This window comes from Coenobita brevimanus, chromosome 5, assembly GCF_032717465.1.
Source record: "Coenobita brevimanus isolate Jiangsu-jjx chromosome 5, ASM3271746v2, whole genome shotgun sequence".
In the NCBI taxonomy this organism is placed as follows: Eukaryota; Metazoa; Arthropoda; class Malacostraca; order Decapoda; family Coenobitidae; genus Coenobita; species Coenobita brevimanus.
Window position 1 is genome coordinate 39,798,847 of NC_136958.1, and position 17,196 is coordinate 39,816,042.

The following is a 17,196-nucleotide window of genomic DNA, read 5'->3' on the forward strand; positions in this document are numbered from 1 at the left end:
ATAAGTTATCAAGGAAAATCAGGGGAACTCCCAAAATCATATCAACTCTCACTGACCATCCAGACCAACTCCAAAATAAAGAGGTAAAATAAATATCATTTTTGGGAACTCTATATAACTCTGGACATTATTTATTATAAAATGATATATACAGTAATCTTATTCTGTGATTTTTAACAATACTAGTGCAGTTTCACATTACAGTATATACATTAACTTCAAATACAAAAATAGTTTAAATTAGCTTACATATTGTTTTGACAGCATACAGACTAAGATACAATATACAGTATAGTCTTAACACTGCCATATGCATGCTTATATTAACTGCAACAATGTACAATACACAGCATATGCATCAGTCCTCAGAGATCCAGCTGTCAAAAACTTCACACTCAAATTACTTCATCATCATCATCATCATCATCATCCGGACCTGCTTTCCCACATTAGGGCAGGGTGAGGAGTAGCAACGTCCAAACAGCCTAAGTTTGCCCAATTCAAAGGGCCATGCTCCCATTCACTCATCATTCAAGCCCAAGGAATCCTGGCTCCCTCAGATAGGCCCCCCCAAATTTTCACCATGTTCTGCAGCTTCACATATACGTATCTGATAGTCAATCAGAACACCATCATGCTAAAAAGGGGTGCCAAATCCCTGTTTATGCACTTCTCCACACAAAAATTTCTTACTTGCAACATACCTTCCATTCCATTCTTAAAATTCTGGAGGTTGGGAAAGCATCTCCATTAAAAACAATAAACCTAACTAAACAGGAACAGGATGCATACAAACAGGCACACAGTAGAATTTCACCAACCAATCCCTTCCATCTGGGTGACATCATTCATACTTCACTCTTGCTGCTACTGAATGATTTTACTCATCTCTTAATACACCTCTTGAACTGAACAATGACATCTACTTTCTCCCTTCAAAAGGCCTCTAAGCTGCAAAAAACCACGTGAAATAGAATGAGTGAAATGTAAAAACCAAGTCATCAGATACTGATTAAAACAGATCCTCACTTAAAACTATGAACCCACTCCAGACAAATGTTAAGACAGTGGGAGAGGAGCAAGACTTAAACTCACTTCAGTAATATTTATCTGCCTATACTGTCATCTTTAACCTGTTCAATCCAATGATGGTATTTTTCATTTACTCTTGCTACCCACAGACAACTTATTTTTTGTTTATGGGAGATTTCTTGTAGTGAGGGATTAACAAAAACTGCTACTAAGTCCTCCAGTTCAGAAAGTCTCTCCTGAGCTGACTAAAATGATCTAAAGAAGAAAAAATAAAATAAATATAAAAATGACACGACTTTTTGATGTTGATTTTCCACACACTGTAGTTTGATATACACTGGGTATATGAATGTATACGGCTGTCTGTAGCAAAAGTGACGCCATATCCATTTTATGCCATGAGGGAATATATGGGTAGCGTATTTTCGCTTCCATATTCAAGGAATTGCGCTTCATAACAATACAAAAAAATATAAAGACATTTACAAACATAGTATCCTCTGATGAATACTTCAAAGAGCAACTGCAGTACTGTATATAGTCTGAACACATAGAGCAGCAGCAACAAACACTATTATACCAAGATTATCATTGCCATGTACAGTAACAATGTGTTGTGCATTATCAGCCAGTTACTGTGCACATATGTAGTTCAAGCAAGATTTGAATTTTCTTCTTGTACACTCACCACTTGTTTTTCATGAGTTTTAAGGAAGAGACACACCCCTTATGGCTGTACTTTAACTATCTGATTGCTTAAAACCATCTGTAATACCCCTAAAACTATATTAGGCTCTACTTCTTCAAAGTGTATTTTCAGATTATTTAACAACACTGCTTGTTAAATTGGCCTAAAAAACGTCTTATACTAGTGTAATATGAAATGATATATTAATCTGCAAATAACTGATACCAGCAAAACTGAAACCACGCACGCACGCATGCACACACACACACACACACACACACACACATATATGAAGCAAGTGGAACAGCTGAAATCAAACTAATTCACAATAAAATCAAACTCATTCTCAATGAACACAGCCATATTTGGTCTCCATTACTATGTCATGACTACAGCAATTATATTCATTTCAAATATATTACAATTACTCTGACTTCCAAACACTAGTAGCAAATACCCAACCTTTAGTAAAGGAACCATCCTTATTATCTCCAATCCAGTGTAACTACAATACACAGCTACATTCAGAAACATGAGTACATCCTCATATTCATCACTACCACTGGTATCGTATTTCATAATGTGAACCTCTCTCAACCGGGGGAAAAACATAACCGAAACCTCTAAGTAAGAGTGTCCTCACATGCTACTCTTACTCTCACTGCCACTCGTTCACCTTTTCTTTTTCACTAATGGGAATTTCACTCTACTTGCAAACTAAGAAATATTCCTCTTCTAACATCACTCTCCATCCCACTTTCATGAATAATCTTTCGAAGTACAGATATCAACATCCTTTGAATATATCCATTCATCTCCATGTGGTACCTCTGTGTGGTTGTACCAATAATTCTATAGGAGGGCAAAACTGGTTGGAGGAATATGCACTTAACATCTTTTCCACTAGCAAGATGGATGGTCTGGACACAATTCCTCGGTATGTGTTAATTCCAAAACACACAACGTTCCAACCAATGTTCTCTACAGAATTAAAAAATATATTAGTAAAAACTTTAACACAACTACCGTAACCATTAATTCTACCCATTTCTTCCACCTCAAGATGCACCATTTACTCAACAACTTATCTTTCATAATACTGTTCATGTTCTCCAATCACTTTTTCCCTGGTCATCTCTATGGAACCTCACATTTCTTACTGTAATACTTCAATAGTACTGTACAGAGATATGTAATGCTTTGTACCCCCATTCACCTCACTCTGCAGTTCTATCACTTCTGGAGAACTGCTAATTCCAATACCAACCAGGATGGCATTAATAACATAAGTAACTAATTTCAGGTCATCTCACTCTCATCAACTTAAATAATCCATAACCAATAGAATAAGCTCTACACTATAGGCTACAGACAATATGCCCCATGTAGCATATGCAAGACTTCTGTACCTTATTTCCCTGGTAGCGGTAATAACAGCTGCAAAGCCAGGCTCCTCTATACATGAATTACACTTCTTCCCATTCTAAGCCTACCTTTATTGCCTATCATATGTTCTGTAATGTCTTGCACAATACCTACAGGTACTCTGTCCCTAGTATACTATCCTAAATTATAGTACCACTGCTTATCACTTTTGTATTAACTGCATAATAATTTTCCAGTTATCCTTCACTCTCCTCCTGGCTTCTTTTATCATATTTCCATCATCCTGGCTTTGTTTATCCTATGTCCATGCTCTCATATTTTTGTCTTCTTATCTCTTACACTATTCACTCTGTCCCTCAAAATTACATAAATCTTTCTGTTCCATATTCCATGCCTCCAGTTTCTCCATCAAAGCAATACCTCTCACTTATGAACCATCCATTACCTCAGTTATTACCCCTTTTCACTAACATAATTTCTTTATCATGAATTTCCTTATTTGTTCCAGTTATACAGTTCTCACTTCTGTAGTATGCACAGTTTTTCCTATATTTTTCAATAAATACTGTATTTTATTCCAAATTGAAAGTTTCCTCTATAAGTTTCATTATCAATCTGTTTCAAACTACCCATGTTTGTATTTACCTTTGTGTTTACATACATTCATTCTGCCACCGAAACCATTAATTTCCTTCCACACTTCCATTACTTCATGTCCAATCCATGCTATATTCTATCCATCTTAACTAGGTCTAAAACTACTATCTCTCCATCTTAAATACAGCACTGGAACAATAGATCGACACCACAACATAGTGAAGAAACAGCATGAAAACATGCACAAGCATAGTACTGTGCTGTCTCATCATCACAGAACAAGATGAAACATGCTGCATAATGACAAAGACTTCAGCTGAGTTACAGTAAAAGAACCATAACGCTGCACAATAATTTGAATTGCTCTATACAGTGATGATATATCTACATAGTATAGTATCAATTTTACTGGCATACGGGATTAAGGCATCTGTCAATAGACAGACAGACGTTCATGACATTTCACTTAATCCAGTCCACCACACTTCTGTGCTGTCATGTGAGTATAGTCAGTCATGGACAGGGAGTACTTTCAGCTCTTCTAACAAATATAAAGCAACTGGTAGTAAATCAAGGTCATGGGAATTTTGCTTGTGGTACATTTGTGAACACATCCAATGGCAGGGAGAAAAAAAAATTGCAACTGTTAAAGAATATTGCACCTACTTTTGAACACATTTCTACTTTTGTTCAACTAGGGAAGCCACACTGATGAATATAATACATCTTTCCAACAGAGGATAATTGTGCTGATGTGCTCCAGCTTCACTTTAGAATTCCTCATCGGCAACCAGGTCAAGGTAAACATCAAATGATTCTCGATTGCAGGAACCATCTGCTTTGTATATGTACTTATGGAAGGTCCCATCCACACAAATGGCTGAAATGGAAGAAAAATAAAAGTTCGCACAGCTAACACTCTAAGGAATACCTGGGAGAACTGAAAACAATGGTAATTTAAAAAACAAACAAAATCTTAGATGTATGTCAAAAAAAAAAGAAAATTGTATATATGGTGCACATTTCATATTTCACATACAAACTAGTATATAACCCACAAATGGCAGAGAGAGACTGAAATGATTGTTAAAAGAAGCCTGACCGCATATATGCCTGTAAAGAGAAGGACGTTGCCGTGTTAGTGAACGTGAGAAATGAGAGCAACAGGATAAGAATATATATCCAGTACAACAGATTCTGGATCAAAATGCTGAGACATGAACAAGAGGACCAAACACAAAAACTATGCATGCCAATTTTCAAATACTAGGGTAACAATGCATGGTTGTATAATTTGCCTATCTCTTTCACCAGGAACTACTGTCTTCTTTTTTCTTTCTTTCTTTCTTTCTTTTTTTTTCTTTTAATAGCACTAAAATTTTCACCACTCAACTAAATATAATCATCCACCAATTGCAATAAATAAATGCACATGTGGCCTTAACTGTTGAATCATACTACTCATACGGGTCTAATGGCTGTTAAAGCCAAATAATGAGAGCTGTGAAGTGTCTGGGAAGGTACATAAGGAAGAAAATGGAAAATATGATAATTCCAATTCATGCAACTACTGGTAAAGTTTCTGGTAGCTGTGGACTTAAGACAAATGATACAGTGCCTTGAGAAGCCATTCAGTGGGCAACATGGAACTGGAGTTTGATGACTGGGTGGCATAGGGTATGTGTGGTAATGAAAATTTATGGAGGCTATTAAAAAAAAAAAATTAGTGGTTGTGTAATGAATGAGGAGTGTATGACTGCTGTGGATGTACATCAGGGATTTATGGCCATAATGGGTACACATCTGGGATGTGCACATGCACCAGCGGATGATGCAGAAACATGAGTGAAGAAGACTGAGTTGGACAATGACATGTGGCTGGACAGATCTGGTCTATGTGGGATAGAGATTTTGAGATGCAATCTGAATGATGCAGTAACAAAATATATGGGGTAGTCAGAATATCTGGAGTGCAAGGAGTGAATAAAAATGGGACTGCTTTCATGGACAATGTATTGAAAGAGGGTTGGATATTACTAGTACTTCTCTCAGCTCAAACTGAAATGCAAGTTTATGGAAGGGATATTAGTGAGACTCACCATATACTGTCGAGCTGGCTCCAAAGGCACATACACACGCACACTCTGGAGGGACAGTGAAGTTAGCAAGTGCCCATTGAGATTCCATGTAACCTCCCAGGAATCCAATGCGAGACAATCTGAAAATTAAAAGAATATCTAATAATAACTGAGTAACTGCAACAACAGATACTGAAATAGTTTCATACCCACAACTGTAATACCTTAGCATTGAAAAACCATTCCACTCAGTTACCCTGACAATACATACATTAATATTTTATCATCAGCAAATGCAAGCACATACATGCAACAGTTCAACACTTAGAGCACCAGCCTTATAAAAATCTAAGTCATAGCTCCCGATGTAAATTAAGGCCTTAAACCACAGAATGCTCAAAACAACCAGAAAGATCAGATAGGGTGGCTCTGGCTGGATTATTATACAAATATACTCTGTCCTCTCACTTATCCAATCACAGAGTAGGTAACATTAAAATGACACATTTAAACTACATAACACTGCACACCAAATAAAACAGAGCATACTGTCACAGTATCCTGTGTGTAAAATGGCTTACGATCTCAGTTAGTTAACTTTATGTTAGATATGCAGTACAACCTAATGAAATAATTTGGTATCCTCTTTTTCTGCAAGTTTATTTAAGCAAAGCACATTATGAAGCTGGCTAACATCATTATTATCATAATCATCATCACCATCCAGACCTCCTTTGCCATCCAAGGATGTGATGAGGAAGGGTGGGGAGAAAAAAAAAAAGTACTCAACTGGATGCACCACACTCATGCATTCACCAAAGCCCTAAGAATCGTGACTCCAAAAACTCATAAAAACAGTGAGGAACTCATGCCTGATAATACCTCCACTCAGCTGAGCAAAATAATCTTGTGGTAGCCTGAATGAAATAAAACTAATAAATACTCTACATCCAAAAAAGGCAAAGAGGTAAACAACTTAAAAAAAGGGAGAAATGTCATACATTCTACACGTTAAGATCACTAAAACAGGCAATGAAATAAGGATGCCATTTTGAGTGGGCAATTATGAAACTAGAAAGAGTGGAGGGTAGCTGTGCATGAATGATCATACAGTATAACTTTGAGGTGGTGCCAAAATAAGACTAGAAGACAAATGTGTGTTTGGTGTGAAGACACTGGCAGTAATGGAATGGGGCGATCTCTACTTCCATGGCTAAAGAATGGAAGAGATGATGTGTGAAAACAACACAATAACCAAGGAACTTCTTTTGTTGCTTAGTATTGTATGTGAGAATTTCTGAAATGGAGTATGGTGCCAGACAGTTATAAAAAGAACCGAGAAAAAGTGCTGTCTGGGATACCAGAAGATAACAATACAGCAGCATTACAATATTCAGACCAATATCCAATCATAGCACTTTTAACTGATTCACTTTCTTATGCAGTAAAACTACAATACAACTAAAACACCGTACTCTCCAGTATGGCACAAATTAATATCTTTTGATGAAGCCAGGATTCCTTGGGCTTGAATGATGAATAAATGGAAGCGTGGCCTATTGAACTGGGCAAACTCTACCTGGACGTTGCGACTCCTCACCTTGCCCCAGGGTGGGAAAGGAGGTCCAGATGATGATGGTGAACTTAAATTCATCATCACCATCATCATCATCACCACCATTATCCTGACCTTTTTCCTACCTAAGGATGGGGTTAGCTAGGATACAGAGAATGAGGTAGAGAAAGTAAGAAATACAAAGAACTATCAACAGCAAGCCGAGTGAAATGGATCAGAGTGTCATTCACTTAAAACCTATGAAAAATACAAGTGGTGACTGACGTTGAGCGTTTGTTGAGACGCATGTCCTTCAGGGCAAATATGTGGACTGTTCCCTTGTCACTTGAGCAGCACAAGAAGTCACTGTCTGCACTGAAGTTAATACTGGAAAAAAAAAAAATAAAAATAAATAATAATAATAATAATGGCAATAACGTTATACTTAAACAGTTGTAACATCCACAGCATATCACATACTTAACCTCTTCAGCACCATTAGTCTAAGCTGAATAAAATTATCTGATGATGCCTAAGGGGTCAATATGTGTCCTTTCTAACCTACTCAGTCCTCTCACCCCTACTGAAACAACAAAGTCCCTTTATTCTAAATCTAATCACAATGAACACCTTACGGAACACTCAAAGAAGAAACAGCCTATAAGTAGGCATGGATAGCAGGAACAACAAATTAACCAGAAGTACGTATGCTCACTCTTTAGTAAATGTAAAATTTTTTGGCTAGAATGAAAGCAGTAAACAACACTTTCCATGTCCATGACATATTTCTTCAATGAAGCATGATACATAAATGTGGAAAAGGATTAAGTTCACCCACCAATATAAAGTTGCAGGATCTGAACCTCTCCTCAGTTCTGCCAAAAGTATACGTTTAGCAGTATCCCATACTCTGATAAGGGTGCCTTTGACTGAAGCAGTAGCCAACAGTGTGCCCTCACGGTTCACACTTAAGCATGCCAACTCACTCTTGTGAGCCTCCACTGTCAGCGGTGCTTGTGACACTGTTGATTCCGTTGTTAACAGATCCTGCCAAGTGAAAAAGGAAGCTACTGTCACATATTTCTAAAATACCGGTGCATGTACAAAAACTGCATCTTAACAGAATATGTTAATACTGAGCTCTTTTTACAGAAAATGTAATAACAAATAAAATTCTTATATTAATATTGCTTTCATGGGTCACTTATAATAGTTCAATAGTTACCACAGTATCTGCCTGGAAGAGATATTCAGTTTGTCTACATTGGCAAAACCATTTCGATATTCAGTTTGTCTACATTGGCAAAACCATTTCGACAGGTTGTAAATAGCTCTTGTTACTCACTGTGACCAGTGCAATACAAACATGTTTCACTGCTTAGCTACCTCTAAATCTAACGGAGAGTGCAGTTTAATCGTTCACACCCCTAAACCATTTAACATACAGGCCTATTCAGTGGGTGAGGTTTCACTATAAAATTTTTCCTTTTTATTTTTATTATTATTATTATTTTTTTTATGAACAGACTGTCCAAACCATGTTCAGTCATATCAATTCAGTTTCATTCAGGAAACAATGTGGCTTAAACAGGACCATTTGATCCATTAATGCTTATATCAAGTCCATCACAACTATTTCAACTTAGCATGGTCACTTCAGGTCAGTTCTGAGAAATTTAGGTCTATCTGGTCCATTCATGTCCATTACGTCCAATCTCGTCATTATGGTTCATTAAAATCATGCACAACGTTTCTGGCTCAGTCAGGTGAGTTCATGAGAGTTCAGGTTCAATTAGGTCTACCATTTCCCATCAGGCCCTATCAGATCAATTTACCCCAAATCAACTCAGGTGAGTTTATACCCATATTGGTCATTCTAATTAATTTTGGCTATTTTTAAACTTACTCAGATCAGTTCAGAAACCTTTCAGTCAATTTTATTTCCCTCTGGACCAGAAATATGTGCCAAAAATCAGTCCTATTTGTGAAATTTTAATTCAAAACTTTCACTGACTAGAAAAGCAAGAACATGTATTACAATAACTACAACACCAAAAACAAGAAAGTAAGCATATTCTGTTCTTGCAAACCCGGAATCTCACAACACTGGTTAAGAATAAAACTGAATGCACACACTGTCAGTAAAGGAGAAAACGTCTCAGTTCTTGTTACTATAAAATAAGTATCCTACAGTATTCTGCAAATGACACAGGCATACATGAATCACTCATATAATGCATGAAATGTTGTGAATATGTTATGAACCACACTTGTTTTGTACTACTTCCACTGAGGGACATACCACTAACTGGGCAGCACCAAGCTTGTGTGCCGGGAAGCAGAGGATGTGCCTGTCAGCTGAGGGAAGGGGGGAAACCTCACACAGGCCCAAGGGGTTGTCTCGTGTCTCACATGTAAACAGCCGTCGTGGAGAGTGAGGGAAAGAGAACACGTGGATCTGACGTCGGCATACCACCACCAACCTGGAAAATGCAGCATACACTTAACATAGAAAATAATACTGGATGACTGAACATTCATTACGTCAATGGTGATCTAACACATCATGTCTGACATAACTGACAAGAGCAGTATCATACTGTACAGTTTTATCATTATAAATACTGTGTAACCAAAAACAAAGATGGCCCTTACTCACCTGTCTTTGCGAAGCCTGACAGACAGAACAGGGACAGCAAAGGTGAACTCCAACACAAGTTTAGAGGTTAAATCATCATACACTAACACAGTGTTGTCTGCATATCTGGGCATTGCTCCACCACCTACTAATGCCATTAAATTGGTCCGGTGAAGCATCTCTCCATGGCCCACACTTCCAACCAAGCTCTCTTCTATAATAAGAGAGATGTTTACTAGCATACAGGAATAAAGCACACTTACTTTGAAGATGTAATTATTAAACATTTATGGCTATACAACTCCAAACATCAAGTATGGTACAGTAACCAGTAGTGTACAGACGTCGGAATAAGTTCGTTTCCTTTTCTGTGGACTAAGGCGTTTGTAACACTGCTCGATGGAGAGCTACCCCCTCCTCCTCCCTTCATCATAGTCCCACACTCCCACCCAACCCCCCCACTTTTCTCTCCGACCCCATAACCCCACCCGGTACCTTCCATGCTTTCGCTCACAGCCAGCTGGGGGTTTCTGTACTTCAAGCACCTCTCAAATTACGTGTAGTCCGAACAACTAATAAAGAAATAGCACAGTATATACATAAACCAAGTTAGGAAAAATTTACTGCACTTAGAGAGAGAGAGAGAGAGAGAGAGAGAGAGAGAGAGAGTTAAAAGACAGGGGGCGACAGGCGGAGAGGGAGAGTGAGTGGAATAATGAGAAATGAGAATGCAGTTACGGAGAAAGTAAAAAGAGGAGAGGCAAGGAGAGAACAACGAGAGTTAAGAAACAGAGAGTGAGAAGAAGAGACAGTGGGAGGTGAAATGAGATACAAGCAGTGTGAAAGGGAAAGAGAAAAGGGTGATGTGAATCGGAAGGCTGGAAGACAGGAAGGAGAGACAAAAGGGGAGACAGCTGAGAGAAAATTGGAATGGAGCTAACACAGAAATAGGGATAACAAAAGGAGAAAGTGGGAAAGCGAGCTACGGAACAGAACACTGAGAACGATATGAGAAAATTTAGAAAAGAAGACAAGGTAACGGGGAGGAGGAAGAAAGTGTGTTATTATGGAAAGGACGCAGGGAAAGAACTAAGCAGGATAAGACGAAAGCATTGAGGCTGAGTAGAACGAATGACATTCAAGTGAAAAGGGAGGGAGAGAAATAGAGAATTAGAGAAATCTGCAGAGAGAAAGTAGAGATTACTGGTGGGAATAAAACAGGTTAATTATTAGGGCAAGAAAGGGGAGGGGGATGTTAAGAATGGAAGACAAGGGGAGGGAGAGGGAGGGAGGAAAGGAGGGAAAGACAGTGGGAAGAGCGGAATGAAAGAAGAGATTTTGGGTGACAGGGAGAGACGGAGAGAGGAGAGAGAAAAAAGAGCATGCACTTATTAATGGGGAAACAAAGCAGTGAAGGAAATGGGTTTAGTACAAGTAAAGAAATACGGAGAGAGTAATGGAGAAAAAAAGGTAACACATGTGACAAATGAAAAAAGGTAAGACAAAGTTGTGACACAGGGAGGAAGAAGAGTGAGGTAAGGAGGGAGTGACAGAGGGGGAGACAGACGAAGGAAAGGCGAGAGGGAGGAAGGTAGGGACTGAGCAGAGAGCTATAAAGAAAGAGCAAGGAGGGAAAAGGAAACTAGGGGTGAGACAGAGGATCCAGAGAGAGAGATGAGGGGGGGAGGGGGAGGGGCAGCACACAGCCAGGCACAGACAGATAGGTCGACAAATATTCAGAAAGTGTGTGTGTGTGTGTGTGTGTGCTTCCGTCCCTGTGTCACTTCTATAACATTGTTCCATTTTTTCACAGGCGTGTTTTCCTCTTCTCTGCTTCAGTTTCTCTTCTCACTTTTCTTATCAGTATTTCTCCTGATTGTTCTTACCATTCCAAGTCTGTCTGTCTGTCTGTCTGTCTGTCTGTCTCTCTCTCTCTGGGAATAAAGAGATTGTTCTCACAGTCTATAACTCCTTAATACGGCCACTTCCTGAGTTGCTGTGGAATTTTGAACGCTTGAAAAAGACATACGTCGATTTAAAAAGGGTTCAGGAGACTAAGGTATCAGGTTCGCCTGAGGGTTGTGGAACTTTTTTAGTACAAACTCGTAGACTACGAGGTCCGCTCATTAAAGTGTTTAAATCTGAATGGGTTTCACAATCAGTACATACAAAGTTGCTTACTCTTAACACGGACTCGGCACACAACCATGGTTGGAAACCGTAAATGAGAAAATTTACCAGCAGAATTACGTGAAAACTTTTTCACGGGCAAGATCTGCTCCAAATGGAACTAACTCAACATGGACGTTGTATATAATAGAGAAGTTTAAGGCACACTAGAATAAATGTGAACTGGATATGCATTCCCAGGCAAACAAAAAGTATCTCCACGGTATTGGCTGCATAGTCATTAAGATCCTAACTTTTCCTTGCAACTCCTCTCTCTCACTCTGTGTGTGTGTGTGTGTGTGTGTGTGTGTGTGAAAGAGGTGTCTACTACCGCAACATTTAATCACAACAGATTTATTCTGTGTGTGTGTGTGTGTGTGTGTGTGTGTGTGTGTGTGTAAAAGAGGTGTCTACTACTGCAACATTTATTAACAGTCGATTTATTCTCTCTCTCTCTCTCTCACACACACACACACACACACACACACACACACACACACACACACAGTGTGGTAAACCTTTTCCTAACTTGGTTTATGATATATACTGTACTATTTCTTTATTAGTTGTTTGGACTACACGTAATGGGGTGCTTCTGAAAAGCCCAGTATTCCGGTAGATGTCACTACCATGGGAACAAACACATTCCCTGCGTTGTTTAAAAAGCATATATTTCTTTGTTAAATATCTACACTTGTGTGAAACTGTGAATCATAGTAATGTCATATACTGTAATATAAATAATACAAATAGAACATGTATATATAACGTAGCGTGAATTGTTTATATTTGTCATAAACGGAAATTAAAATAATATTGATGGAATGTGATGGTCCTACATTATTTAATGTCTGCTACATTTAGTGCAAGTTAGGTTCTTAATACATAGTTTGCTCAGCTTGTAAATTATTCCTAGTAGGTATCTTGACTCATTCAGTCTATATGTGGGCAGAAATTTAATGCTGAGTAAGTACTGGGACACAACATTTTGCTCACTCTCTTCACGCATGCGCACAAGACAGTCCAGTGTTAAGTTTCTTCACGAGAGATTTGTTTTCAAAACAAACGCACTAGGGCTAATGCTTAAAATAATACAATTTAGACTAGGCTACTTGTGGTCTGGTTAGGTTAGACAAAGAAAGGTACTGTAATTGCTTTGGATAGTCTGAGAGGGCATTGGGCAACACCACGGCCATCTCAAACCGTGGCAACACGGGTCTTGTGTTGTGCATGGGTGAAGGGAGTGAGCAAAATGTTGAGTCCCAGTATTTACTCAACATTAAATTTCGTCCCACATATAGACTGAATGAGTCAAGACACCCACTAGGCGTAATTTACAGTCTGAACAAACTATGTTTTAAGAACCTAACTTGCACTAAATGTAGCAGAAGTTAAATAATATAGGACCACTGAAATGGGTTGCCATCATAGTCCATCAATAATATTTTAATTTCCAATTATGATAAATATAAACAATTCATGCCACGTTATATATACATGTTCTATTTGTATTATTTATATTACAGTATATGACATTACTATGATTCACTGTTTCACATAACAGTGTAGATATTTAACAAAGAAAAATACACTTATTAAACAGCCGGGGGAATGTGTTTGTCTCAATGGTGGTGACATCTACCAGAATACTAGCTTTGAAAGCACCCAATTAGAGAGGTGCTTGAAGTACTATCACGATCCAAAGTTTCTTTACCCCCGAGTGGAGGAAAGTCGAAGCCAAGGTTGAAGAAATGACGGGCCACCGAACACAGGCCAGTTCATGATGGAGGGGTTCACCAACCTGAAGCTTAGGATAATAAGAATCACCCGGATGAAACACACGAGCCTATTTATGAATCACGGTATCATGAACCATTATTAGTCTTGTATACTGGCAGTGTCCGATCATCTGGTCTTGCTACAACCTTGGCTTCGACCTTCTTCCACTCAGGGGGGTAAAGAAACTTTGGATCGTGATAGTACAGAAACCCCTAGCTGGCTGTGAGCGAGAGTATGGGGGGTACCTGGTGGGGTTATGGGGTAGGAGAGAAAAGTGGGGGGGTTGGGTGGGAGTGTGGGACTATGAGGAAGGGAGCAGGAGGGGGTAGCTCTCCATCAAGCAGTGTTACAAACACGGAAAAGGAAACGAACTTATTCCGACGTCTGTACATATAATCAAGATACAGAACATCTTACTAAGTAATATATATATATATACACTGTATATATATATATATATATTTACATACAGGTAGTATTTGTATATTCCAAAACTGTACCGTATCAAATTGTGAGTTTTGCAAACACTGGAGAAAACAACATATACTAGAAAAAACCTTCACTTGCGCCGCTGTTTTACAAAAGATACTTCATGAAACATACACTAGCAGGCCTGAGTGAGGACCAAGAGAACATTCAACTAAAAGAATTTTCTTGCACAGGAGATTAAAAATTGAATAAAATAAAAAACAGGATAAACACTGATGTACTGCATGGAGGAGTAGCTACCAATTTTTCAATGTTATGTCCAACTTTTAACTCAACCATAACTTATACTGTACAACTTACGTAAATGTATCTTCTCTGCAAGGGGTTCTACGTTGTATATTCTAACCCCTGAGTCCATGCAGCATATAAAACAACCTGTGGAAGTACAATATATATTAAGATGAAAACTGGTAACAATAACAATAGTAACAATAATGATACTGATAATAATAATAAAAATAATAGTAATAACTAATAAAATCATCATCATTTTTTATCTTTTGCTTCTACAATCATAATAATGGTTGATCTTTTGCTTCTCAAGAGTGCTACTTCTTATAATGAATTCACAAGCTAAAAACCCTGAAATAACACCATAACTACAGTGCTACTGGTAATTCACAAGTAGTAATGTGTCAGAATAATGGCACCTACTATACCCTTTTCACTCTAGCTTGGCCCAAAATTGCCATCTCTCTACTTTGAATGCTATGCTGTCAAAACAGATTAACATTAAATTACAATGTTAGTCATGATGAAGTGCTACAATAATAATAATAATAAAAAAAAAAAGTACAGCTGTAATACTGTTGTTTTGCTACTGAGCTGTGTAAAATAAGCCACAAAAGGATGAAAAATCAAGACCACATCAGCGTAAAAGAACTATGCACAATTACCAGCATGTATTTCCACTTACTACAATTCTGTTAGATACATGTATGGTAGTGATAAGGCACAAAATAATATACACAGGCATACCTGGAAACAGACAGGAGATAATACATGTGGCACTGAATGTCAGTGTGTTGAAATGAATGAATGTGAAGATCAGTGCTTTGTACTAGAGTGTAAAAGTATTGGAGGTGGGGGGACTTGTCTGATCATTGTGTTGTACTGTAGAGCTGAAGATTATACTCTAAAATTTCACTTGCCTTCCTCAGTTCACCTTCTGTAAAAAAGTAAATCAATAGCCTAAAATGGTATGAAAGTGATGGATGAAGAGGTAGAGAATGGTGACAGTAGAAGAGAGCAGGTACTGCAAAGAAAACAGAAAAAATGCAAGAGATGGGAAACATGCAGGCACATAACAAAACATGACATAATAATGAACTGTAACCCATTCACACTGATCCATTTATCGTTACAAACTTGGGTACTGCCATACCATATGGTAAATAATTGGCAGAAATCACAACTGGAATTCAAGTATTTTGAAGTGTTATCTGGTTAACACACTTTTCTTCCATTGCACTTGTTGTAAATTAACTCCTCCCCCCCCCCGGGGGGGCATTTTGCCTCCCAGGGGGCAACTCATACTCTCAGGGGTCATTTTCAACAGAGGTGTCGTGAAAGAGAAGTGTTCAAAAATACTGATCTGTCAACAGAAAATACTCTGAAATACTTGAATACTAGTTGTGGCTTCGGCTAAATATTATCCGTAATCACCATGGTCTTGATTGAAACGAAGACTGTGGACCTTCTCTCTAGCTGCCATTGTATTTTTTATCAGCATGGGATGAAGAATACCCTAAAGGTTACTTCAGTTCTTCCAGGTGATGTTTAAGGCTTTAAATATACTACGCAAAGCTTTACGTTAGAATCCTTTGTCCTGCGTCTGCGTCGCACTAAACTCTGCTAATCCTAAGGGGAAGTGTTCGTTCTCTTCCAATCACATTTTAGCCTCATACTTGTTGGTCAGTTTAGAGATATATTATACAACTATACTTTTGAAATATGAATAATAAACTTATAAATTATAAATTATAAATTCTGATGTCTCAGAATCTTTGAATAAGTGCCAACTTACTTCATCAAATATGACAATTATGATGGAGAAATCGGACAGTTGCACGTGAAGTTGTATCAAAACAAAGTGCGTTCATGAATAATGTAATCGATATTTCACACAACTGCTGTTCGTTTTCTTGAGCCGAGTTATTGTATTTATTACCGTCTTAATTCTCAATAGCGACATCAACCAAAGTTATCTCAGGGATGATAATTTTACTGCGTGCATTATTGAATGTTATAGTGAGCGGGAGATTCAAACGAACATTATCAACCCAATCAACATTTCACCGTACTCAGTAACGACCCACTTACGATCATTTACTCTCATACGTGGTCCTTCAGTTTTTCTCATAATCTGACACTCCTCCCAACCACTCAATTGTCATGCACTTTCTTATATATTATGACCACTATTGATAGAGCTTGTCATGAAGGATCTCATTCTATTACTGCTCAGCATCTGGGGGATGGGTGAGAAATGAAAGTGGTCTTCTATCAGTTACAGTACATATTTCATTACTGTTGCATTAGTTCCATCTACAGTTGTGTCTTTCATTATATTTTCCACCACAACTGTTCCCCTAAGGAAACTCATCTCAGCTGTTTGAATCTCTCCCATAATCAACATTCACAATTCACAGCCATCAGTATGAGACCCAACAAACATGAAACCTTCCCTAAAACAAGAAAAATGCAAAGAAAATAAGTAATGATATACACGAAACTAAAAGCAAAACACAAGCACCGATAGTGTATGTCTTCATTATGACGATGA

The 17,196-nt window shown here is 38.1% G+C and overlaps 1 protein-coding gene across 1 annotated transcript; it reads right to left on the reverse strand.

The window, feature by feature from the left end:
• Positions 1 to 4,155: 4,155 nt before the first annotated feature.
• LOC145398091 (WD repeat domain phosphoinositide-interacting protein 4-like) lies at positions 4,156 to 16,259 on the reverse strand. The gene is made up of 8 exons (XM_080271049.1): positions 16,077 to 16,259; positions 14,712 to 14,786; positions 9,996 to 10,188; positions 9,639 to 9,819; positions 8,175 to 8,383; positions 7,622 to 7,723; positions 5,803 to 5,921; positions 4,156 to 4,583 (listed from the first exon to the last, which is right to left on the reverse strand). Exons 1-8 carry the CDS (start codon positions 16,141 to 16,143, stop codon positions 4,474 to 4,476), a joined length of 1,056 nt encoding a protein of 351 aa, XP_080127175.1. The 5' UTR covers positions 16,144 to 16,259; the 3' UTR covers positions 4,156 to 4,473.
• Positions 16,260 to 17,196: the final 937 nt, after the last annotated feature.

Coding starts and splice junctions, on each gene's coding strand:
- LOC145398091 (XM_080271049.1), bottom strand. CDS start 16,143: ATGCTGATAAAAAATACAATGGCAGCTAGAGAGAAGGTCCACAGTCTT. Junction 14,787..16,076: donor TCGTTTCAATCAAGACCATG/GTGATTACGGAT, acceptor GTACTTCCACAG/GTTGTTTTATATGCTGCATG. Junction 9,820..9,995: donor GTCAGGCTTCGCAAAGACAG/GTGAGTAAGGGC, acceptor TGCATTTTCCAG/GTTGGTGGTGGTATGCCGAC.